At 37.3% G+C, this 25,307-nt stretch overlaps 5 protein-coding genes and 1 pseudogene across 5 annotated transcripts; all 6 read right to left on the bottom strand.

The window, feature by feature from the left end:
* Positions 1–157: 157 nt before the first annotated feature.
* On the bottom strand, positions 158–6,230 carry LOC125580308 (ABC transporter C family member 6-like). Its single transcript, XM_048744636.1, has 7 exons — positions 3,509–6,230; positions 2,941–3,027; positions 2,249–2,851; positions 2,011–2,175; positions 1,372–1,666; positions 467–1,291; positions 158–385 (listed from the first exon to the last, which is right to left on the bottom strand). Exons 1-7 carry the CDS (start codon positions 5,795–5,797, stop codon positions 267–269), a joined length of 4,383 nt encoding a protein of 1,460 aa, XP_048600593.1. The 5' UTR covers positions 5,798–6,230; the 3' UTR covers positions 158–266.
* A 226-nt stretch (positions 6,231–6,456) lies between these two features.
* On the bottom strand, positions 6,457–7,875 carry LOC125580312 (annotated as a pseudogene).
* Positions 7,876–10,327: 2,452 nt separating this feature from the next.
* Positions 10,328–12,140, bottom strand: LOC106375089 (extensin). Its single transcript, XM_022692059.2, has 2 exons — positions 11,405–12,140; positions 10,328–11,291 (listed from the first exon to the last, which is right to left on the bottom strand). Exons 1-2 carry the CDS (start codon positions 11,469–11,471, stop codon positions 10,855–10,857), a joined length of 504 nt encoding a protein of 167 aa, XP_022547780.2. The 5' UTR covers positions 11,472–12,140; the 3' UTR covers positions 10,328–10,854.
* Positions 12,141–12,360: 220 nt separating this feature from the next.
* On the bottom strand, positions 12,361–13,907 carry LOC106377515 (pentatricopeptide repeat-containing protein At3g13150). Its single transcript, XM_013817765.3, has one exon. The coding sequence runs from the start codon at positions 13,905–13,907 to the stop codon at positions 12,591–12,593; it is 1,317 nt and encodes a 438-aa protein (XP_013673219.2). The 3' UTR covers positions 12,361–12,590.
* Positions 13,908–14,988: 1,081 nt separating this feature from the next.
* LOC125580305 (pentatricopeptide repeat-containing protein At3g13160, mitochondrial-like) lies at positions 14,989–16,647 on the bottom strand. Its single transcript, XM_048744634.1, has one exon. It carries the CDS (start codon positions 16,318–16,320, stop codon positions 15,136–15,138), a length of 1,185 nt encoding a protein of 394 aa, XP_048600591.1. The 5' UTR covers positions 16,321–16,647; the 3' UTR covers positions 14,989–15,135.
* A 388-nt stretch (positions 16,648–17,035) lies between these two features.
* LOC125580306 (meiotic recombination protein SPO11-1) lies at positions 17,036–19,837 on the bottom strand. The gene is made up of 15 exons (XM_048744635.1): positions 19,559–19,837; positions 19,353–19,452; positions 19,156–19,229; positions 18,969–19,070; positions 18,777–18,850; positions 18,676–18,692; positions 18,529–18,598; positions 18,416–18,452; positions 18,134–18,181; positions 17,983–18,041; positions 17,845–17,876; positions 17,647–17,752; positions 17,415–17,535; positions 17,279–17,342; positions 17,036–17,198 (listed from the first exon to the last, which is right to left on the bottom strand). Exons 1-15 carry the CDS (start codon positions 19,611–19,613, stop codon positions 17,069–17,071), a joined length of 1,089 nt encoding a protein of 362 aa, XP_048600592.1. The 5' UTR covers positions 19,614–19,837; the 3' UTR covers positions 17,036–17,068.
* Between the last annotated feature and the right edge of the window lie 5,470 nt (positions 19,838–25,307).

Genomic DNA, 25,307 nt, shown 5'->3' with positions numbered 1-25,307 from the left:
AGTCAACGGCTACTACTTTTCTTTGTCTCACTATATTATCTCATAGATATCAATATAACCTATGCTTTTTATGATAATTGACATTATGATTTATGGCCAGTGATTAAAGATACCACCACCTAATCAATGTCATCGGCACGAGATGGAGTCATGTGGATATGTTCATAGCCACTTGCATGTAAATGTCATCATCAAACGAAAAGTTTACAAACTTCAATACATAGCTCGAACATCTGTCCCATTATTATGGAATCTTTCGATTCTAATTAACAGCTTCTGCTGAATTTGGATTCCGAACTCGTTGTGTACTCTGCCACAAGCTTTGAGAACGAAGAAGACTTGTCTTCAAGCAATCTCCCCGGTGAATCATGTTCCTTGATAAGCCCTGCACATAGGACGCAGAGAAAACGTTAATACAAATCTTCATAGTACAAGTGTATGATGATGAATCATGAGAGTTCAGGACCTTGGTCTAGGAGCAAGACCATATCGCTGTCTATAACAGATGATATTCTATGCGCTATTGTTATCACCGTACAATCCCTAAAGTGCTGCCTCAGAGTCTCCTGGATCAGATTATCAGTCGCAGTATCTACAGAAGCAGTGGCTTCATCAAGAACCAACACTTTGCTTCTCTTGAGCAAGACTCTTCCCAAGCACACCAGCTGTCTCTGACCAACACTCCAGTTCTGTCCATTCTCGCTAACAGATGAATCTAGTTTCAGCTCTTTCTTCCTCACTTCATCCCCGAGCTGACACTTGTCGAGCGCCTCCCAGATTTGGTCATCACTGTATTCCTCGAGAGGGTCCAAGTTGCTACGAACCGTGCCTTCAAACATGGTCGGATCTTGAGGTATGATACTTAGCCTAGAACGCAAGTCGTGCAACCCAATGGTCAAGATATCTATCCCATCGATTCTAATCTCTCCGGCCGTTGGCTCCACAATCCTGAAAAGGGTTTGAATCAGAGTGGATTTGCCACATCCTGTTCTTCCAACGATTCCTGTTTTTAAACCTCCAGGGAAAGTGAACGTCAGTCCATGCAGCACCATAGGCAAATGCGGCCCATACCGCACCTGGAGATTACTAATGGTAATCTCTCCGCGAGAAGGCCATGACTTCTCAGGCCGAGTTGATTCAATCACCAGAGACGGTTCACTAGGGATGTCTACGTACTGAAGCATTCTCTCCACGGATATCATCTTGTTCTCGAGATCACAAAGCGTCCATACCAAAGTTGATTGCAGGCTGTTTAGATTGAGTGCATATGTAATAGCCAATCCTGCAAAGCCTATAAGAAGAGACCAGAGGAAGAAGATTCTCAGTTTGTGAATCTGAAACCAAAACAAAAGAAGTCAGTTGTGGCTTTACTTGGATTAACTGTCCCTTCAGGGGCAGAAACTACGATGACAAGTGATACCGCAAATGCGATAGTGGATAAGAGTTCAAGGCGGAAGCAGAGCCATTCCATTGCACCAGTGGAATGGAACCTCAGACGAGAAAGACAGTCGCTGAGTTTCATAATGTCACCGAGGAACCTCGGTTCTTGATCAAAGCTTCTGATAGTTGTTACACCTGAGAGTGTTTCTGAGAAATGATGTACCAAAGGCGATCTGCTTATTCCAGCTAGTCTCGCGAGTTCCCTAGCCGCAGATATGTAATATTGCTGGGTGCATAGATACCATTAAGTAAGTAAGAGTGAGAACCACACAAGAAACTTAGTATGTCATCAATAAGTAAGAAGCTAAGCATTGGTTTAGGACATTCAGGATAGGCCTGGGCATATAAACCGAGAACACGAACCAAAGTTCACAAATCAACCGAAAAACCTAAAACCGAAACGGAAATGGATATCCAAATATCCAAAATACAATTTATATACTTAAAAATATTAATTATGTTTAGTTTTAAAATTATCAAATTGTCTAAAAATATTACTTATAAACCGAATGGGTAACCAAAAACCCAAAAACGGAACGGCGATGCTTAGTTCAGGATTATGGACAATACCCGGTACCAGGCACTTGCAGCGACGACAGGGATGAAGATGATAAGGACCTGCCAAGCGACCTGTATCATCACTCCCATAATCCCCAATATGTTAATAGCAGCAATAGCAACATATGCAAATTGACCCGGTAGTCTCAAGTCCACTACACTTTGGTCTGTAGATGCCTAAAACAAAGATTGAAAACAGACTAATTAGATAAATGAATTTGTTGAAATACTTTTTTCCGGAGATACTTACTCTATTCAAGATTCTCCCCATTGGTGTGACATCAAAGAAAGACATGGAAGCACGAAAAACGCGGAGATGCATCTGTGTGAAGAGCTCAGTAGCCATCTTGAAACCAGTCATCGATACAAGCAATGCTCTGACGAGTATGCACAAGGAGCTCGCGATGGCTAGAACGACATAGACTAGAATCAATGTAAACCCGCTCACCGGAGGTTCAACATCCTTGGAAACAGGAGTCACCCATGTCATCCAATAGTTGCTCCCAATGTTTAGAATCTGAAAGAGAATCTGTACTAGCAATATAATAGGAATCACTGCTCCTCCATATGCTAGCGCCATGTATTTTTTGTATACAGTGAACCCAACTTTCCCCTTCTCCCTTTCCTCCTGTTGAACTAGTTGTCCTCTTGGCTTATTACCCGAATCTTTCTCAAGCTTGGGTGCTTCTTTTTCTTTGTTTGTAGTTGATTCTGATGAAGCACAGCCTTGTTCATATGTATCAACTGTTGCTAAGGCGTCAGTGTGAGCTCCCACAAGCTCCATGAAGTCTGTTCCTGAATCGAGAATCTCATTGTATCTCCCTGCTTGCGTGATCTTTCCATCTTTCATAACCTACCAAAAATGGTTATTTGATTTCATAACTATATAGTAAGTAACATAGCGCACATTGCTAGATAGTAGAGAGCAAACAAGTCACAAACCAGTATAAGATCAGCTTCAGGCAGGAATTCAACTTGATGAGTGACGTATATGACTGTCTTGTCTTTCAGAATCCTCAAAATGACTTCCTGTTACAAAGAACAATAAGCACAATAGGCCTGCGGGTTCGGTTTCTTCGATTAGTTCGGAATTCAGTTAGTTCGGGACGGTCGAAATCTTGCCGAAGTGAACCGGAAAAAAATCAGTTTAGTTCGGTTTACAAATTTTCTACCAAAGTTTTTGATTTTCAGTTAAAATTTCGGTTTAAATTGAATAAAATATTGAATAAAATTCAAAAAAATTGGTTGAATTCAGTTATTTCAGTTCGGATTTTGGTTAGTTCGTTCGAATTTTTGGTTAAGATTAGTATTTTTGACTTTTTCTAGAAAACCGAGCTAACCAATTATTAAACCAAACTGAAAACCAATTTATTTTTCTTTAAGTTACGAACTGAACCGAACCGAACCTTCTAACCGAATCTGTTCGGTTCGGATAATAGCCGCAGGCCTAAAGCACAACACAGCACAAAGGTGATGGGAATAGTGGAAAAAAAAAGGAAACTATTATAACCTTGAAGAGATGTGATCCTGTATGAGCGTCTACTGCACTAAAAGGGTCGTCGAACAGATAAATATCTGCGTTTTGGTAGAGAGCACGAGCGATTTGTATACGTTGCTTCTGTCCACCGCTTAGATTGATACCCCTTTCCCCAATAACAGTCTGGTCATTGAACGGAAGCAACTCCAAGTCCTTGTTCAAACAGCATGCTTCAAGCACTCTCTCGTACCATTCTCTTTCCATTGGCTTACCAAACAGAATATTATCCTCCACCTTGCCGCTCTGGATCCAAGGAGATTGTGCAACGTATGCCTTTCTTCCAAAAACCTTAACAGTTCCAGATATGTTGGGGACTTCACCTAGTATGGATGAGAGCAAGCTTGATTTACCAGAACCAACGGTACCGCAAACAGCTACATTCATCCCTTGAGATACTTCAAAACTCACGTCTCTCAGTGTTGGGATTGGGGAAGAGTCATCCCAAGAGAAGCAACCATTGCTGACTTCAAGAGCCATCTCTGAATAAGTAAGTCGCTCCACAACATCTTTCTCCAAATCATCCAGACAGAGAAAAGATGCAATCCTGCCGAGAGACACCTTAACCTGAACAAACATGGAGATTGTCTCAGGAAGTTTGTAGATTGGACTCTGCAGAATCCGAAACGTCGCGAGCGCCGCCAGTATCTTCCCTGACTCAAGAGGGATCTTGAGCAACACACAAGCGCCAAAAGCTGTTGCGGATATGAAAGAAGGCGCGGTCCACAGAACAGAGCTCATAGCGGCTGAGTTATACACAAACTTCTTGAGCCAGCCTGCTTCTACATGTCTAAGATCAAGAATCTTGGAAAGGAACTTCATCTCCCACCCTTGAAGTTTGAGAATCCTCATGTTCAGCAACACCTCCGATGTTTTCTTCATCCTGTTATCTTTGGACTTCATCAGATTGCTCTGGAACTTGTCTTCCAGCTTTGCAAAGGGATAGTTTGCAAGCATAACTAAAATAAAGGCTGGAAAAGCTGCAATCGATCCAAGTCCGAGGCTCTTGTACAAGATCCATAAGGCCAAACTAACTTGTAGCACAAGTATCCACGGATCGTGCATAAACCAAGTGAAAGCGTTTAGCCTGTCAGCATCTACCGCCATGAGGTTTATAATCTCGCCACTAGTTTGTCCTTGTCCTTGCTTTGAATGACATGGAAGGGTCAAGCCCTTCTCGTAGATCATTGAAACTAGAACCGCTTTCATCCCAAGTCCAGCTTTGCCTCCCCTGAAGAACCAGTGCCTCCGCGTTTGGCATTCCACAAGCTTGGCGACGAAGAAAATCGTCACTAAAACATATCCTTGGTGCTTATATTGCCTTTGACCGTTCAGGTACTGAACAAAACTATCCATGAGATACGGCGCAACGTAGCAAGACATCGTGTAGGCAAAAGCAAACAGAAATGACAAGAGAATGTCTCTCCACACTGAGAGGAAGAGTGCCTTGACAAGCTTAAACGTGGTGATCCTTCTCACACCATCGTCCCATTCAAGCTTACTCCTAAAGACTCGAAATAAATTCTCAGCTCTGTCACTGCTGTCAACTTGAGGAACGTCCTTGCTGTCTATGATTTTCTCGTTTCCTAAGGTGACCAAAGGACTCATCCAGGAGAAACTCATGAGGCTTAGAAACCCAGCTTTTGCAAAAGGTGTAGTTACCTCATCATCACAGCCTTCATTCTCACTCAAGAATGGTTCTTCGAGAAGGGTGGTCCTCTCACCTTCTTCTCCTTTCTTCCACAGGCACGAACAACAGAGAAACAAGCCAGCGCAAACACCCACTAACTCAGACACTACATTGTGAACTGACACCAGTTCTTGCTTCTTGTATAGAGCGAAGTCTACCACAAGACGGTAGCAAGAAAGCAAGAAATAGAGAACCCACCAGACTCTAAGCAAATATGGTAACTTCTGCTCATGAGAATCAATGTATAGTCCACGAAGGTACATGGAGATGGCACCCCAAGTAAGCGCAGCCAACAGAAGATCAGAGAGAGTCCACACATTTGAATGCCAGCGAACGCAGCTCAGCAACGAGAGCACAGAATAAAACACAGATAACGAGACACAGCTTACAACAACCAGCTTGTTATACATCTTTGTAGACCTTTTAGCAATGAAGCCATCACTGTTTTCACAAGCTGCACTCTTCTTGTATACCCATGAACCAAAAAGAATTAGCAAAAGCACCAGATTCAAGAATAAGGAGAGCAAAGGTAAGTAGATGGGCTGAATGAGAAGAAAATCGAGAGGATTTTCCATCGGGGAATGAGAGAGAAGAGAGTTGACCAAAATGATCCCTCTCCCTCTTTGTGACTGGACGGATGTTTTTATAGGCCACTTGAGTCAATAAATAATACTACTTTTAGAAGACCAAGACGAGCCACAAGTAATATTATATATAGACCCATGACGCAGCAAACACAACCTGACCTTCACAGAAACTTCCCTGTGATATCCTCTGAATAATAATACTAACAAATGCAAACGATGAAGACCTCTCTATATCATGGACATATACCTAACCGTCACTATAAAGCTGGAGGACCTGACGTTATAGTTGTGTCTGTGTGCGTACCACTTTTGCTACAAGAAGTGTCAACAGAAACAGAAGACACTTACAGAAAAATATGTAAGTTTTTATTGATTATTTATAATCCAATATAACCATAGAGCTGTATGTATGATTCTAACATTCTCCAAGGTAAATATACGACGTAGCTGAATATTCTATGCATAATGCCAAATTAACAAGGCATTTTAAACTTTCCATTAAATTTGTGGATAATTTTGCAGATTAATTATACTAATGAAGTGGCTTTCAAGATTCCATTTTCTTGATTCTTTAAAAAAAACTCAACATGTGTTGTTTTTCATGTTTCTATTCATACTTGTATATTCAAATAAGGATTCCACTAAAATACAAAAGAAAAATACATTGAACTTATTTATGTTATAACAGTTGACAGCAAAACAATTAGTAAACACACATACAAAAAAGGATTCCTTTGAACTTGCTTACTAGCTGATTTGTTCATCAATTAAGAACAAGAACCAGAGAATATTCATTACAGAGGCTCTCAAAAAGATGATACAGGGCTTACAAGTTCTAAGAAGTGTAGTTGATCTGAAACAGTCTTTTCATGCAATGCAAGCGCCCATCACCTGTGAGGAAGAAACACTTTAGTCAAGAACAAGCATCAAGATATTAAGAGGTTAGATCCTATTCTGATGAAGAGTTTGCATTCAGTTCACTAACTAGACACATTAGTTTGAGAGTGTTTTTGTTACCACTGTAAAGTTACGGCTGATCTTCAAAGCTTCACCTCCACATCAACACCCGCAGGAAGATCCAGCTGCATCAAGGAGTCGATGGTCTGAGCAGTAGGGTAGAGAATATCAATCATCCGCTGGTGCGTCCGGATCTCAAAGTGGAACCTTGCATCCTTGTGAACGTGGGGAGACTTGAGAACGCAGTAGATACGCTTCTTGGTCGGCAATGGAACAGGGTCCATAGTCTTAGCATTAGTATTCCTCGCAGCGTCAAGTATCTGCTTGCATGAGTCCTCAATAAGAGGCACCCAGTATGATCTAAGCTTGATCCTAATCTTTTGCTTCGGCGCCATCTGCTTACAAATAGAAAACAAATCAACTTAACCAAACAAAACAATGAATCTCCAAAGAAAGCATAACTCTGGTCTGAAAATTATCTACTTTAATGGCACCTAAGGCACTTAAGAGCGTAGTAAACCAAAAAAGACAACAACTTTGACAAATCTGCCTATCGAACATTCTAGTAGTGAGCTGGAAGATACCTTATCTGCGTCTACACTTACGGAGGAAGAGCTCGGAACCTAACAGATACAAAAAAGGAGTAAACTTTACCAGAACAAACACTAAAACACACATAAAAGGGACAAGCTTTATCAAGCAGATACGCCAGAAAACGGATATGACATGCTAATGATTCTACAAAACATTGTCTTAAGCAAACAAATCGAAGAATCAGAGAAAGGAAAAAAGAGTGTGTTACCTCGGAGAATTCCTCAGAGGATGGTTCATCGAGAGTTTCTGGAGCAGCGAAGATCTTATTCGTAAGCTTTGTTAAGGACGGAGGAGCCAAATCCAATGCTGCCATGAGTAGAAGAAGAAGATGGAAACAATGAAAGCAGAGAGAGTTTCTGTCTGGTTGGATTTGGGAAAGAGGGCAATATGAATGAAGTTACAGAAGAAACCGCCATTGAGTTCTCAAACCAAGAACCGATCTTTCTTCTTCTTCCTCCTCTCAAGTCTCAACCAACGCGAGGAGGGGCTTATCCATTATCCAAAACCTTTTCTTTTTTAAATAATGAGATAATTATTTATTTAAAGCCCCAATTAATACATACGCATTAGGCCCAGTAAAAAGGCCCACTTTGTTATTTGAATATCTTGCATCTACCCATATATGGTAAGATTTGAAGAGTATTTCATAATTTTGGTTAGTTATGACTTGTGATTTATACACTTGATCATATATCCAATCATGATTTAGATTTCAATCACATACACTTTTTTGACTTCTGAATGTGTATTTTGAAGCTGTTATATGTTTGATCCATAATTTCACACAAAATTTTGGAAGACATTGACATTTTGAAAAATTATCAATATTGGTGTCTCAATAATGCATGGTGTCGCAATTGAATTGAAGACAATGACATAAACCACAAAAAGAAAAGACAATGACATTCTGAAAAGATATCGCCCACACGGCCTCACTATTGAAACATGAAAGATTAATCATCCCTTGAATCCACTTATTTACTATATTATATATGTTTAAAAAGTATGTCTTAAATGACTATTGCATATCTAACATGACCATATATATTCATTACTTACCAGGCCACTTTATTTATTTTAAATCATTAACATACATTCTATCAATTTTAAATATTTGGTAACACTTGCGACATAAATAGTTTTTCTATTAACATTTCATAAAGGTCATATTCATATATAGTTTAGTTATCCCAAAATAGTGTATAAATACCAAAGCAATTGGATTGTCAACCTTTGCACAATCACACTTGAAGCTGATCATTTCTTTTCATGAGTTTTGTATAAGTTCAAATCTTCTGATAGTTGTCTTCTATTAACATATATATGATTTTATATACATTTTTTGTGCACCACATACTATAGATTCATTTATGAAAGATGTTGATAATGTGTATAAAGCTTGTGACTTCATCTTAGAACTCAAGTACTCCACACTGGCCTCTCCAAAAATAGCATATGTGTTGCAGACACATATGTAGCAATGTCCGTCAGATTTATTTGAATGTATCAGTAGAAAATGAAATTCTTTCAAATTTTCGCTTATTATAGCTAACCTTTCTAAAAAACCATCTCAAATCCATGGTTACTGAATTAGTAGTTTGTACAAACTCTTTAAAATTTCAGCCCACTGAAACTAGAGATTTCATCAATAAAATACATTACATAAGATTTGAAAGAATTTAAAATATATTTATAATTAAAAACCAATGAATAGAAATACAATTTCTTAGGATGTGAACGGTTTGTTTAAAAATTGTGCCAAATATCTAATCATGGATACAATACATATGCATGTGGTTGACTATCTCAATTGATCTAAACGAAAAACCAACAAAAATGATAGAACCAAGAAGAAGAGTTTAGTAGTGTTACATCAAACAACAAGGATTAGATAGTTGAAGTGAATGTATCATGAATATTAGGTATTTCGATTCATATTACATATTATGATTACAAATAACATGATAGCGTAGTTTTCTCATTTGGTTATAATATTCAGGCTGAGAAAATGACAGAGAGCGGAAGACGATTAGAGCAATAAACTAATCAGTGGACAAAACAAGGAAACAAAAGAATCAAGTTAAACAACCAGACTCTCTTAGAATCAAAGTGGATCCAGTTCCTATTGAAAGAAAATGTCTGATGCCGCCTCTCTTAGAATCAAAGTGTGAACACATATATCCTTTAAAAAAAACAAAACTAAACACATATATCCATGTATACAACCTTGCTCAATAATGTTCAAAGCTAAAACCCAAACACCATAACAATACTCGTAAGATGCCGGAAAAAAAAAACAAGATTCGCAGAGAAGTCACAAGACTCGTAAAAGTCTTAAACAAATTATTATTTTGGGGAAATATCATGCATTCAGATGGTATTCTTTGTGTTTATATGGTATGATGGAGGAACAAAAAAAAAGCAAATAGATGCAATAATTTTCAAGTACACAAAAGGAAGCTATGGTGCATATCTAAAAATTGTTATCAGCTTTTTCTTTTAGCTTAAATTTCATAATATAAAATTTAGGTAGAAAGAGTTTAAGAGCATTTTCAACTCCACTACAAAATTTACTGCAAAATGGAATGAATTTTGTAGTTGTGAAAAAAATGCATTATTTCATGTATGCGGTAATGTTTTTTTTATTTGTTTACAACTGCATAATTCACTCTATTTTACGGTAAATTTTACAGTAAGATTGGAAATACTCTAAGAAAACCGAAGTTGGACAACCACCCAAAGAAATGATTGGAGAGTGAGAGGTCATGTTTGAAGTTAGAAATAATCAGTAAATAGTTGCTTGGGCCCTACGGATATTGTGAATGGGAATGATGATGAACCCAACACCCCCACCCACCGATGAAATGTTTAAAATAAATTTGTCTGAAGAAGCAACTAGCACGTACATAATGATCGCTGTCACTCTTTATCTGACAATTCTTCTAAGACCATCTCCCACATCTTTTTAATTCTTTATAATAGAAATCTCTAAAATAGAGAAAAAAAATAGAGAAGGTGTTTTTGTTCCAATGTGTTCCTCTATAATAAAGAAATGCTATATTTATCTCCATAAATAGAAGAATGTTATTTTTTTCTCTATATTTAGGGAAAAAAATAGTATTCATCTATTTATAGAAGTAAATATAGCATTCCTTTCTATTATAAAGGAACATATTGAAGTAAAAATATCATTTCTATTTTTTTATTTATTTTAGAGATCTCTGTCGCATACATGAGTCACAGTCAGAGATGCTATGAACAAGTGAAGCATAATCATAAAACTTGTCTCTCAAATGCAAACTTTATTCTGGTTTCAAACAGATTAGGCACTAGTCAACGATTTGTCTTTTATAACTGTTGTTCAGACAAAAGAAAACACAATCAGAAATTCACTTTGTCTATAAACGCAATCGCATTTTCTAAAACAGCGATCACGAATATAAACCAAAAGGCAGCTTGTGAGACAAAATAAGAGCTCCACTCTTCGTCACACATCACATAATCACACACTTACCACCACTCGGTGGAGCGGCCGGCCAATACGGAGGTTCAATGTAAGAGTAACTAGACAACGGCATTGGCGGTGGCGGCTGCATAGCAAAAGGAGGAGGCACAGTATGCTGCTTATACACCCCCTCTGGAGCCTCCTTCTGCTGTGGCGGAGGCGGCTTCGACATCGGATAACCAAAGTTTCCAGGGAGAAGCTGCTGCTGTGGAGCATAAGGAGAATGGTATGGATAATTAACAGGGGCGTTGTAATAGCCTCCTCCTCCTATTCCTTCTCCAGGTTGAGGAGCGATAGGTGCGCCTTCAAAGTGGAGCCTTATGATCTTGCCGTGATCGCGATACTTATAAACAACCGCCATAAAAAAATTAGGGTTAGCTCTAGCCTCCAGCTTCATTATATTGCCATAAGTCACAGAGTAAACAGCTGCAAAAAAATGTTATATATATATATATTTATAAAATGAATGTAACGTAATTGGAAACTGGAATAGATCATCATTAACAACAACAACACGTAAATATAGAAGAAGATGGTACCAATGATAGAATGCATAATTTCCGTTACTTTTTGGTCGCAAAGGTCACAGTTATTATTCACTTGCATCTCAAAGCTCTGCAATTAAAGAAAAGTATTTTATCAAAAATTAATTGGATTAAAAAGAGAAGAATTGTGTACTCGTGTTTTCGCCTAACCACATCCACAGAGAAATCCATTGGAGGAAAAGCATGTAGCATCATCCTTGCTTGTTTGATTGGTGGTGTCTAACGAAAGAAAATCTATAGAATTACTTTTATAGTAAATAAATATAAGATTGTTCTTTGTTTAACTAAGGCAAGTGTATCTGATTTTTTTGATACATGACTTTAATGTTATCTTGTCTTGCCTGAAAATGCGTCGTCTAGGATATTTTGTATACCGAAAAATTGTTTATTCTGCGGGGGCACTAGAAGTGAAAACAGAAAGATCATTTCATGATATCATACCTATATATTATTATACTCATTAATTGTAAAAGATTTATCATGGTAAGCAAAGGCCAATCACCAATACTAAAATATTTGAAATATTTTTTTTGCCTATCTCTCTCAACCGCTTCGTTTTTTTTTTCCAACTGAACATTTTGTTAAATCAAATTTTGATCAAAAGTATTATTATTCCGAATAATAACTCCATCCTATCTAGAATTTTTTTTTGTTTCGTTTATGGACAACTAAAACGCATTTCATGTTCTAGATTTTATTGTTAGGGGTTATCAACTTACCATGAACATTAGAGCATGATTAACCCGGAATTCTTAGAATGAATTTTTTAGTGGAAGTTCGGGTTTAATTATGGTAGAGTTTGAAAAATATAAAATACGCTAAACATCTTAAAATAATCATGGAAAAGACGAAATGGCACTAGCTTCATTTAATATAACCAGCTTTAGTTGTTCTCCCATTTTAAATTGCTCTGTCTTTATAGATTTTTACGTATATGCATATTCTTTTCATAATATGAAAATTTAAAACTTTATTCCTTAAAATGAGAAACTATAAAAGAAAGCGAAATTTCAAAATTATGAATTGAATTTAAAAAAAAAAAACACAAGACACACCAATAACCATGTTTCCTTGCAAGTGGAGTCAACTGGTTAACAAATCTAAACGACTGATAACAAGATAGGAAGCCACCATTATAACGCATTCGTTAAAGCAGTTGCTAAACACTGATCAGCATTTCTTACTCGTCCCCCACGCTAGCTTCGACCGGACTTGAAGAGACAGGAACGGTAGCGGTATCCTTCTTACCAGTGGACACGCCTGGTAAGTAACGAAAGTAACTCTGTAACTTACCATCCTTCACTAGCTGCATTGCTTTATCAATCTTTCCTTCACCCACCAAACCATCGATCACTGGTTTATACATGTTGGGGCGAGACAGAACCTTGTGCCTAATAGCTTCTTCCGACATCTCAACCGCTCTATCAAGATCCCCTTTCTTACAAACGAGAGGGATCAACAAACAGTAAGTCACAGTATCAGGAACCAAACCGTTCTCCTTCATCTCATCGTACCATTTCAAAGCCTCCTCGATATTATTATCGCCGCGGTAACCGGTGATGAAAGCATTGTACGTATGAACATCAGGAGAGATCCCTTCGGCTCTCATAACACCAGTGAGTTCAACCGCATCTGCAAACTTCTTGTTCCTCGTCAAACCTCTCACTCTCGAGTTATAACTCCTAATGTTGGGAACAAGGTCCTTCGACTTCATCAAATCCCAAATCCTATCTCCTTCAGCAAACAAATCCCTCCTATAAAACTCCTCCAACAACGTATTGAAAGTGATCATGTCAGGCTCAAGCCCGTTCCTCTCAACCTCCTCCAAGATCGACAATATATCCTCCATCGAGCCTTTACGACAAACCGCCTTGATCATTGTATTATAAGTGACGAGATCAGGAGTTATACCTAGCTTCTCCGGCAACTCCTTGAACACCTTCATAGCCTCATCGACCTTCCTCGAATTAACATAAGCCGATAAAAGAGCGTTGAACGACTTGTTGGTCCTTTCGCAGTTTAGCTCAGGCATTTCGTCGAACAGCTTGTGGGCGTGATCGGCCATTCCTGAGTATCCGTAGAGAAGCATCATGCGGATGACGAAATCTTCGGACTTTATGTCTTCGTACTTCTTCTGGTGCTGGAGGACCTCGTCGATGATCGAGAACTTGTTCGCCTCCCTGAGACGGCGGATGAAGGCGCTGTAGAGTCCGTGGACTTGGCGGAAGCTCTGGGACTCGCAGGATCTTTTGAATTTCTCTACTTTCTTCGTCAAGTTTGAATCTTTCGTTGGCTTTGAGTCGTTCGAGGACATCACTGCGTCTCCTCCGGCGACGGAGGCGGAGGCGGGAGAAGCTGTGGGTTTCTTAGATTTTTTGACGAACTTATTGGATTTGGTTTGGGTTCTGGGTTTTGCGGTGGTCTTGACGGTGGAGATGGGAGATTCTTTGAAGATTCCATGGAGGCGAGTGTACAGCGAGGAGCCCACTTTGCTCATTGCTCTTCGTGCAGGTAGAAATGTGAGTGTGAGGGTTTTGGGTTTTGGACAGAGACGAATAGCTAGGTCTAGACAAAATAGAACCGCGTGCCGTTTTGCTATGCAAGGAGTCAAGGACCCTCTCTCTCGACTACGCAGCGTTTTTCTTGTAAAATCATCGGTTGTGCGCTCCTTTTATATTGCAATCACCAACTGCATACCATACCGTTAAGGCGTTAACGAAAGGAGGAAATACTATATATATTTTTTTTTTTCACTGAAATTTTTATTAAACCAAAGCCCAAACGGGCAGAGTTTTACACTATAATACCAAGGCCCAAACATGGGCTACACAAACATAACAAAGACCAACACAAAGGCCCAGTCTATACAAAACTCTCGAGGACAAAGGCCCATCAAGAGAAAAACCGTCGAGGAAGAAACGATCGGTCATCCAGGACGTGTTCTAACGCCGATCGATAGAGAAACACGCGTCAAGGTAAGGATGCATCATCTTTCTCCGGAGTCAGAGAGGAGGCGCTACGACGGAGCTCCACAAACAGCAGAGACCAACCAGAGAAGAAGGTCGTTCAAACAGAACCGCCCTCACCCAATCGAAGTCGAGAAACCTAATCTGACAGATCAATCGTTTCATCAAATAAACTTAACCGTCTACAATCGAACCAACAAATCTTCGATTTTCCTGAAAGGTAGAGCAGACATCTTTTATGATAAAAATAAGCTTGAAGATGAAACATCCCACGCGAGGGAAAGGAAAGAGCAATCGAAGAGTCGGATCAAGAGTCAGTTGAAACAGAGGACGACAGAAACGATGATCGAACAAAAACCAGGAAAAAACTCCAGAAAAGACTGGAGAGCAAGCCGGCCGACGTCACCGGAGGACTAGTCAACGTCGCCAGAGTCAAAAGCCGGACAACAACTTCCGAGGAGATGGAGCGTCGCCGGAGAGGAAATACTATTTACAGATGTGTAAACTTCTCGACTGCATGCCATTTTATTAGTAAAACCATTTTTCTTTTTTTTTTGTCACAAAGTAAAACCATTAACTGCATATCGTTTTTTAGGCATTAACAACAAAAAGAATGGAATAAGTCTAAATTCTCAAAATTCAAAGAAAGCACACAAAAACAAAGGTAGTTTGGTTATTCGAACACTGGTCTCACAGTGTGCAACAACAAGACACTTAAGAGAGGAAACATAGACTCAGGTAGAGAAGCTTGCTAATGAACTACTCTTTCGAAGAGAGATGTAGCTTGAACTGTAAATAATCGTTCTTCTTGGCGAGTTCAACAATCTCCTCAGCTTCATCTTTCTTTGATCCTTTCACCAATTCATCAACTACCTCTTGCATGATGTCCCCATCGACAAGTAGACGCTTAGTGAATATCTCCTTGCAGAGCTCAAAAGCCGACTCCAAATCACCAGCCTTGCACATTGCAGGAAGCAACGTGGAAAAGAGCAATTTCATTGGGCGAAAACCGTTCTTCTCTAACTCCTTGTACCACGTTTTGGCTTCATCCATTTTTCCTGCACCGGCACATCCTCTAACCATGGCAGTGAACGTGAATACATCAGGTTTGATCCCATTACCCTTAAGTTCGTCAAAGAGATTAACCATCTCTTCTGATTTCATCTCCAAGGCTAATCCTAACAACCGAGCATTGTAACTACGTATGTCCCTTGCAAGATCCTTCTCCACCATTCTAGCCCATATCTCCTCTCCCAGCTCAAAATGCCCTTTTGTATAAGTCTCATGTAAAAGCAAGTTGTAGGTGAAATGATCAGGTTTCAGACCCTTGTTCTCAATCTCATCAATCAAGGCAATAGCTTCCGACAAAGAACCCTTTCCGCACAACCCCTTGATCAGAGTATTGTAAGACGCAATATCTGGTTGGATCGAGAGTTTACCTGGCAACTCCTTGAAGATACTTTCGAGCAAATCGAACTTCTTGGAGTTCACAGACGCATTCAGCAAAGCGTTGAAAGACAACACTGACCTCTTGCAGTTTCTCTCAGGCATTCCGTCGAACACCTTCTGTGCATTCTCAAACATACCAGCTCGTCCGTAGAGATTGATGATCCTCGCCACGAATCCTTCCTTTGACATGTTATGGTACTTGTTCTGCTCCTCCAGGATCTCCTCGATCCACTCAAACTTCTTGGCTGCGGCAAGGCGGCGGACGGTTCTCTCATAGACGGCTATGTTCTTCCGGAACCACTCCGTTTCGGAAGCCTTTTTGAACTTCTCCGTGATGTACTTAGGGTCTTGTTCGTCGTTTACGAGGGTGATTAGGGACGGTGTTCGTTGCGAGGTTGCGGCTGCAGCAGCGGTAGCGGCGGAGAAAAAGCGGCCGCTCGTGGGGGTGTTGAAGTTGTTGGTGGCACGGAGGAGAAGGCGAGACAGAGACGACATCCTTTGTTTGGTGTGTGAAAGGATTTGTCTTTGTTTAGGTCGGAATGTCCCAAAGGTTTTAAGGGTTTCAGGGGAACAGCTTCTTTAAATTAGGTTTGCGACATTAGAAGGATTAGAAAGAAAATGAACCGGGAGTGGTAGTTTTGTAAAACACACGACTCATTTTTACTTTGGTCTTTAATTTATTATTCGGAATTGAGAGTTATAATAAATGGCAAATCTCCAAAATAGCATCTAAGTTTATATCACAAAAATAACACTCAAAAACTAAAATGACTAAAATAACACCTTTCTAAGTTTATCCTTTGAAAATTTTAATTTTTTTATTTTTCTAAATTTGAAATCTTATCTCCAAAACCTCATTTCTCAACTCTAAACCCTAAACCTTAAACTCTAAACCATAAACCATAAACCCTAAACCCTAAACCCTAAACCCTAAACCCTAAAATCTAAACCCTAAACCCTAAACTCCAAACCCTAAACCCTAAATCCTAAACCCCACCCTTTAACTCTAATCCCTAAGTTTGTGACTTTGATAAAACATTAAATGCTATTTTTGTGACTTTTGATCTTGAGTGCTAGTTTGGGAACATAAATTACTATTTTTGTCTTTTTCTCTATAATAAATTGTATTTTCTTTATCAATAAAAAGAGTGGTTGATTAATTTGATTTGGTGTTTTACTAAGAGATAGAATACGATGAGCATACCTAAATGGCTGAACTGGACTCTGGAGACTCCTATAGAGCTCAATGGAAGCTTCCCTCACTACGTATTTTAGAAGGAATGTAAACTTCTGATAAAAACGAGAGTGAGTGAACTGAGAGTGCTTCGATCTCAAACTTCACTCCTCTTTTCAGCATCGTTTCAAGTTCCAGCCTTTAAAAGACCAAGTCGTGTTAGTTTTGTGCTTTTGGATGATATGTGAATACAAAAAAGACATGGAAGTTTGATGATACCTCCATTGTGGCATTTCACGCTTCAGGTAGCATCTAAGCAACATTGCTTCAGTTCTTTTCTTATCTGTGAGTGATAATTGCCTAGTCTCAGAAAAGCTGTGAATAAGGGACAAATACAAATGTTTAATGATCTTACCTTCTTCTGTCAATGGCAATAGACACTGTTGGGGAACACCGTATATCTCAGAGTCTGAAGGAAAAGCTCCCAACCATTTCATTTCTGGTGCTCGCAATGATTCTATATCATAGGCCATTTGCTTACAGAATGACAATAGGTAAAAACAAGGATCAGTATGAAAAGTCAAAACCCATTCAACAAGACAACACAGGCAGTGAATTAGATTCTCTAATCTATAACAGAATCTAACCATGGAGCCAAAACGGTATGTGGCTAGGATCTCAAAGCCATATGGATCACAGTCGACTAGACAATGCACAGGTAGTTGCAACTTCTCCATCAGGAGTCGCAAGAACCTGGTGAGAATCATTCGATGATACATTCGTCAATAGAGGAGTATGTCTGATTATACGATAGTATTCCAAGCTCCTGGAATTAAGTTATGTACCTTCTTGTAGAGACATCAGGATAGCCTCTTCCCTGTCAAAAACAATCAGACCTTTGATGTTAAATAAAAACTGGAAGGAACGGAAAGGAAAACTAAGAAAACTGAAAGCAGTAAGAATGAATAAATTGCAGTCCTTACTGTGACGACGATGCAGCGGTTCGTCTTGCAAAACATGTCATTTGCTAAACGCTGGAATACTATAAACCATGGATCAAGTGACTGATCAGTAAGTCAATAGAAAGAAAAGTATCTTATGGTTACTATATAGATATAGACGGTGACGGTTTACCTGTTTCCTTTTCCACCACCAGTATGTACTCTGCCAAACTAACAATATCTGCAAGCAGGACCATGACATCCAATTATCAGTCTTGATCACAGTATTGTCAGCTTAGATAAGGATATGGATTCTCTAGAGAGCATAAAGCCTCGCTCAAGATTATTGTATATTAGTTACAAAAATGCTGCTATCTATGCGACTTTGACTACAAACCTCAGACCTTCTAAAGACCATATCAGCAGGCACTAAAACATATGAAAAAATAAAATACTCTTCATGGATATATCATACCTTCGACTTCCTCTACAAGAACAGGAACGGGAAATGCCTGTAAAGTGAAATCATTTGCAGAGTTATACTTCCTCATGCCAACATAAGAAGTAAATCTAATGTTCAAGTCTTACAGTATTCAGGCTGCTTAAACAATCAAACTTCCTTCCAGCTTCCCTAAACTTTAACCACCCCATCACCAACCTACAACACAAAGTGGATCTTAAAACAAGGACATGCCTCCTGATAGAAGCACTGTAATCGCTGTCAGAAGTACCCACCCATTTCCAACAGACACCTGCAAAACATATCACATGAATCAAAAGAGTGATCACATACTGATATTCAAATTGAAAGGTGAACAATATTTCCAAGGACTAACCACATTCAAGTTGTACCGACTACACTGGAAAAGAATGCATATATCAGCAATTGCCCGGTCTACAACAGATTGTGCTGTGGAGCAGACAAACACAGTGTTACTAAAAGACCAAGAACACAACAAGAGTGATGCAGAATCATATTCAAAGACACTAATAACTAAAGGTGCAAATTATGCCCTTCCAAAATTTACCTTTGAATGCTGATGGATGCATATAGTAGATATCCCTTTTGGATCCATGTCTATTTTCTTGAAGAAGTTGTTGAACTATCAACAATACTCTTAGCAACATATCTGAAAGGTAAAAAACATCACATGAAAATGCTTCATTGACTCGTTACTCCGATCAAGATATGACTCTGAACCTGAGTCGACTCACCGATTCTATAGGTTTGCGATCTCTTCCTAAGGGTGAGAATCTCCCGACCTTTCGGTTCATCGGAGCTGCAAAAACTGAACACAGCAGAAGCGAATGGTAAACTTATGATGTATCAGTTCAGATTCTTAGTTCTAGAATCGCTCGATCCAAGGCCAAGCACGTAACAAATTGAAAATCGAAGGGGAAGAGAGACGAACCAATCTGCTTCTGGATCGTTGCAGTAGTTTCTGAATCGATTAATGGCAATTTCTGGAGATTTTCCCTCGGCTAGATCTTCGACGATCGATCGAGTAAACTCTGGTTTCAAAAACACGAATCATAGTGATTGAACAACGAAATCATTCAACCTAGAACTAAGCGTACGATTCGAAAATTAGGGTTTGTAATTTGAGATCTATGTTACCTTTGATCTTTCGAAGCAGATTAGTCGTCTCCGAAATTTGAAAATTTCCCTCCATCCTTCTTCGTATTCTTTTCCTTTTCAGAACTGAGAATGTAATTGGCGAGGAGAAGGGGAAGGGAAGGGTACGAAGTGCTTGCCGTTATAAGCTTAAAATTAGAACATGCGTGCCGCTTTATTACTACCTTCGCTATGAAAAACTCCGTGACGTAGTTGTTTGTTACGCACACAATGACATGTTGTTTATAAAACGCGTGGGCGCGTAACGTTTTTTGGGCGTACTGACGTCATCTTTTTGCGACCGTTGATGCACGTAAGGTGAATTAGATAGATAGGGATAGACATGTCAATTAGGGCCGAAGCCCGTAGCCCGAGCCCGCCCAGCCCTAAAAATTACTGGGTTTGGGCTTAGCTTTATAAGCCCAAAAAAAATTAGGCCTTTCGGGTTAAGCCCATTTGGACTTTGGGTATTTTGGACTTAAGTCCGTTTGGGCTAGGGCCGGCCCGAAAACCCGAAATTTATATTTTAGCGTAAATATTATCCTTCTTTCTTGTAATCGAAACTATTATTAGTATTGATATATTATTTTAATATTTTTATCTAAACTCTAATAAAGCAAATATAAAAGTTTTTAATGCACTTTATTGTTTCATCATTACAAGTGTTACATTTTAAATTTTACAAAAGTACATTCTTCTTTCATGTACAACATGTTTTTATTTTCAAAATATAAAGTATAAAACGTTTGACCATGTTTATCATAAATTTTGTTCTCTTATATTTTTTTTTAATTGATATTTGATTATTTAAATCTTATTAAATTTGGTTTGTGTATAAAATGTTTTTAAAACATACGAAAAATAAAAAATTTGTGATAGACAAGAAAATTTTAAACTCACTTTATATTTTTTTTTATTTTTTAAAAATGAAACTCTTTTTTTAATGAAAATTCACATGTATTAAAACGATGGAAGTGACAATGACAAATTATTTTTCGAAAAGCCCACAAAAACCCGAAAAGCCCTGTAACCCTATAAAGGCCGGGCCGGGCTTTGAATTCTAGGCCCAAATTATTTTTGGGCCGGGCCGTGCCGGGCTCAAATATTTACGGACTTATCGGGTTTGGGCCGGACCGGGCCGGGCCAGCCCGAATTGACACCCCTAGATAGGGATGATTAAGATTCAGTGGTCGAGATTTATTCATGAGTTATATTCTCGGGCACGTGAGGAAAGTACCGAAAAATGCATGAATCTATGCTATACAATTATTTAATCTTTTCTTCTCTCTCATAGATCACCTTATAGCTTAAAGAATACAACATTCATATTTATATCATCTGATAGCGAATTTATATTGATAATAATCGATTATAAAACAACAAGAAACTAGATGATTATCCGCGCACATAGTTCTTATAATAATATTTGTTTATGAAATTATTTTAAGATTTTGCTATACTACAATCTTTATCGATTATAAAATGATGAATACAAATGTTGGTCTTTTAATTATATCATCGTTTATGAAGAGTTAAGTTAGTACATCTCATTTTAATTATTTTTAAATCTTCATATTCACAAAAGGAAATTAAGTTTTGCAGCTGACACAAATCACCAAAACCAAATAGGCAACATCGATTGTATAATGACGAAAAGGGATTAAGTTTTCTGCTCTCGATTAGTTTACTACTGACTCCGTAAGTGATTTCATTTTCTACCTCTATAGAATTGTGCTTTTGTTCTTGTCTTTGTTTTATTGATATGAGTTAATTTTTTTTTTAACTTCTCTTATGAATTCAGTGAATTACATAAGTGTCAATTAAAAAAATGAGCATCTGTAAAAATTAGTTTCACTTCATATACATATCTAAGAATCAAAATTTTGAAAAAAATCACTGGTAAACTATATTAACAGGTTAGTGTTCAAATCTAATATATCAAACTGTTATAGAATATAAGTGCAAACTTGAAATATAAATGTTTGTCTAGTATATATTCACCAACTCGGTCTAAAAATCATCTAATTAAAACAACAAAACAGATTACTTATTTCACCGGTTCGGGTAATATCTAAATCCGAACGGGTAATATCCGAACCCGAATGGATATCCGAAGATAACCAAACATAAGTATACTTAACTCTATATTTGTAATTTATTTCTCTCATTTTATTCAAAATATTTATATTAATGATTCTTATTGGAGAAAAAGACAAAAATAGCACTAAATCAAATTTTTGTTCCCAAACTAGCACTCAAAGTCAAAAGTCACAAAAATAGCACTTAATGTTTTATCAAAAGTCACAAATTTAGGGTTTAGAGTTAAAGGGTGGGGTTTAGGATTTAGGGTTTAGGGTTTAGGGTTTAGAGTTTAGGGTTTAGGGTTTAGGGTTTAGGGTTTACGGTTTAGAATTTAGGGTTTAGGGTTTAGAGTTTAGGGTTTAGGGTTTAGAGTTTAGAGTTTAGTGTTTAGGGTTTAGGATTTACGGTTTAGAGTTTAGGGTTTAGGGTTTAGAGTTTAGGGTTAATGGTTTAGAGTTTAGGGTTTAGGGTTTAGAATTGAGAAATGAGCTTTTGGGGATAAGATATAAACTTAGAAAGGTGCTATTTTGGTCATTTTAGTTTTTGAGTGTTATTTTTGTGATATAAACTTAGAAATGTGTTATTTTGGATATTTGCCCTTCTTATTGCTCAAAATTAGATAATATACATATAATTATGGACAAAATCATTTGATACTCACTTAAAATACATATCAAGTTCTTGTTACTTGCATTAACAAAAATTTGCATCTAAAATAACAACTAAATTAGTGTCTTTCTATTTTTAAAGTTTTATTTCCAAACCTATTAATAGTTTAATCTTTTAAAAATTAAAAAACAGTTAAGTTAAAATATATTTTAAATACAAAAAACTTAAAAAATGAATAATCTATTTATTTTTTCTTCAAAATTTAAATATCCGAACTCAACCCAAAATATCTGAACCCGAACATAAAATACCCAAACCGACTCGAAGTGTAGAAATACCCGAACGGGTTCTATACCTTTATGCTGAAATATCTGATACAAATCTGTACGTGTATCCGAACGCCTACCCCTATGATATATGATCATCTATGTCTTGTTTGAACAAAAAAAAGTTAAACCATTGATCACAAAAATTTTAATGTGGGACTTTTACTATTTTTAGTAATTTATAGTCGTTTTTAAAAATTCAAAATATAACATATAAGAAAAAATATAATTGTTTTTATTATATGCTTAATGTGATTGTTTAATTTCTTTTAATTGTATAAAATTAAACAGAAAAAGAGAGAGGTTAGAAATTTTTTTATAAAATATTTATTATTCATAATCATTAATTGTCATATATATGATAACCATATTAGGTGATTCCGTAGCTTTTATTTAAGGAAAGAAAAAATATTATTTTGTACACTATTAATTAATTTGATAGTTAGTTTAATAAATGCATATTTTATATTTATATGGACCAACTTATTTTTCTAACAATTCTAAGAATCATTCTCGTGATGACACGTGGCTACGAAAACATGTTGTAATGCTCCAGGATTAATATATAGGGGATTATAAAACAACAAGAGAAATGACCTCATATAGCCATAATCCAACTTTATCTTCCCAATTTAGATTTCAGGTTCAAATATCACAAAAATGTTTCATTTAAGATGACATTTAACTATATTACCATCAAAATTATATGACCTAAATTTGATATTAATAAAAGTTAAAAACATTTCAAAAATTTGCACCATCGTTTGTCGTCGTCTCCACCATCGTTCGTCGTCGTCGTCTCCGCTTCGTCATAGCATCTCATCGTCCTTCAGTTTCGTTTCTCAGCATCTCTGCATCTTCAAGGCATCATCATTTCTTATCGATGATTAGTTAGTTCCGATTCAGTGTATAATTCGATGATATATCAGATCTCTGTGATTTTGTGGATCAGTTTGATCTGATATGTTGTTGTGATTGGATTTTTCGAGTTGTTTTGTGCTTTTGTGGATCACTGATATGTTGTTGTTGTTATTGTATTTTCGATTTGTTCTGTGATTTTGTGGATCACTAATGCGTTGTTGTTATTGGATTTTCGAGTTGTTTTGAAGATTAAGTTAACAAATTGATTCGTACTGTCGTCATCTTCACTTTCTAGGCTTACAATTTTTATGAGTTTTTTTGGAATTTTTAATTCAAATGTCTCTGATACACATTTGCTTGATCTTTTTAACAGGTTTTCGAAATATGGTTGAAAACATAACCTTGAGTTATAGAATTTCTTTGGAGTTGAAAAGCACAGTTGAAGATGTTCATCCAAACTCCATTGGAAACACTCGCCAACTAAGAAGTTTCATCGGCAATATTAGAGTATTTGAAGGAATCTGTCGGTTGGGGCAATTCTCCTAAATAAACCTATTTAAGTTTCTATCTCAAAAATAGCCCCTCATACTAGAAATCAGATTAATAGCTTTCATTAATAGATCAAAAGTCTAAACTACCCTCTCACTAATTAAGCTTAAGAAAAACAGAGTTGACAAACGCCGAAGAGATTCGACGTCTCCACCATCACCACCTTCTTCTCTCGACGATGCCGGAGATAAATCACGGCGAATCTACAAACCGTCGGCACTCTTATCGGTCGAAAATCGAACTAAGCCATGTAAGTATTGAATGTTTCCAATTCAAAATCAAAATTAGGGTTCTTAATTGAAAAATTGAGTGTTTCACAAATGGATGTTTAATGTTTCCTTGTTTACTTTGAATTTGAGAAGAAAAATTATTTCAAAGAGATTAGTAACTAAGCAACTCTCGTCTCCCTCGCAGAGTTTTCTTCCGTCTCTTCGCCAAGCCTAAGCTTCCATTTCTCTCTAAGATACTCGTTTTCTTCCCAGTCTCTATACTTTTGATTCTTCTTTATTTTTGTGAACTTAAATGTAATCTGATTTTTGTTGATTTGATTACTTGAAGCACCTGGATTCTCCTGATAACAAACCGGATCTTCCTTGGGAGTTTTTAGAGGCCAACAAATCTAACGTCAGTCATTGAATGAATCGCTTTCTTGCTAATGAGAACGACGAAAAAAATTTGCAATGTGTTGACAGAATTGAAGCTTTAGCTAATACGGATTCAAATTCATCTTTCTGTAATACAGATTGTCACCTCTGTTACAATAAATTTTGATGTGTTAAGTTACAATACATTATGTGGAAATCTTTAGTTGTAGGTTCACTAAACCACATACTAGAAGCACGTCCAAATAGGTTTCAAATTCCCTTTTATATTACACTAGATGATAACCCGTGCGCATGCGTGGAGTAAATTTTTTATACTAATGTTTGTTCATTAAATGGTTTTAACATTTTGCAACACTACAATTTTTATCGATTGTAAAATGACGAATACAAATGTTGGTCTCTTTCATGTATCATCGTTGTTGAAGAATTAACGTATTAAAGCTCATTTTAATTATTTTTAAGACTTCATATGCACAAAAGAAAATTAAGTTTTGTAGCTGAAACAAATCAGAAAAACCAGATAGACAACATCGATTATAAAATGACGAAAGAGGATTAGGTTTACTTCTCTCGATTTGTTTACTATTGACTCTCCATAAGTGATTTCATTTTCTACCTCTATAAAATTGTGCTTTCGTTCTCGTTTTTGTTTCACTTCTAGGAGTTTTGTTTCTTTTTTTTTAACTTCTTCTATGAATTCAGTGAATTACGTAAGTGTCA

The sequence above is a fragment of the Brassica napus genome, chromosome C1, assembly GCF_020379485.1.
Source record: "Brassica napus cultivar Da-Ae chromosome C1, Da-Ae, whole genome shotgun sequence".
Classification (NCBI taxonomy): Eukaryota; Viridiplantae; Streptophyta; class Magnoliopsida; order Brassicales; family Brassicaceae; genus Brassica; species Brassica napus.
This window is presented reverse-complemented; position numbering and strand designations above follow the sequence as displayed.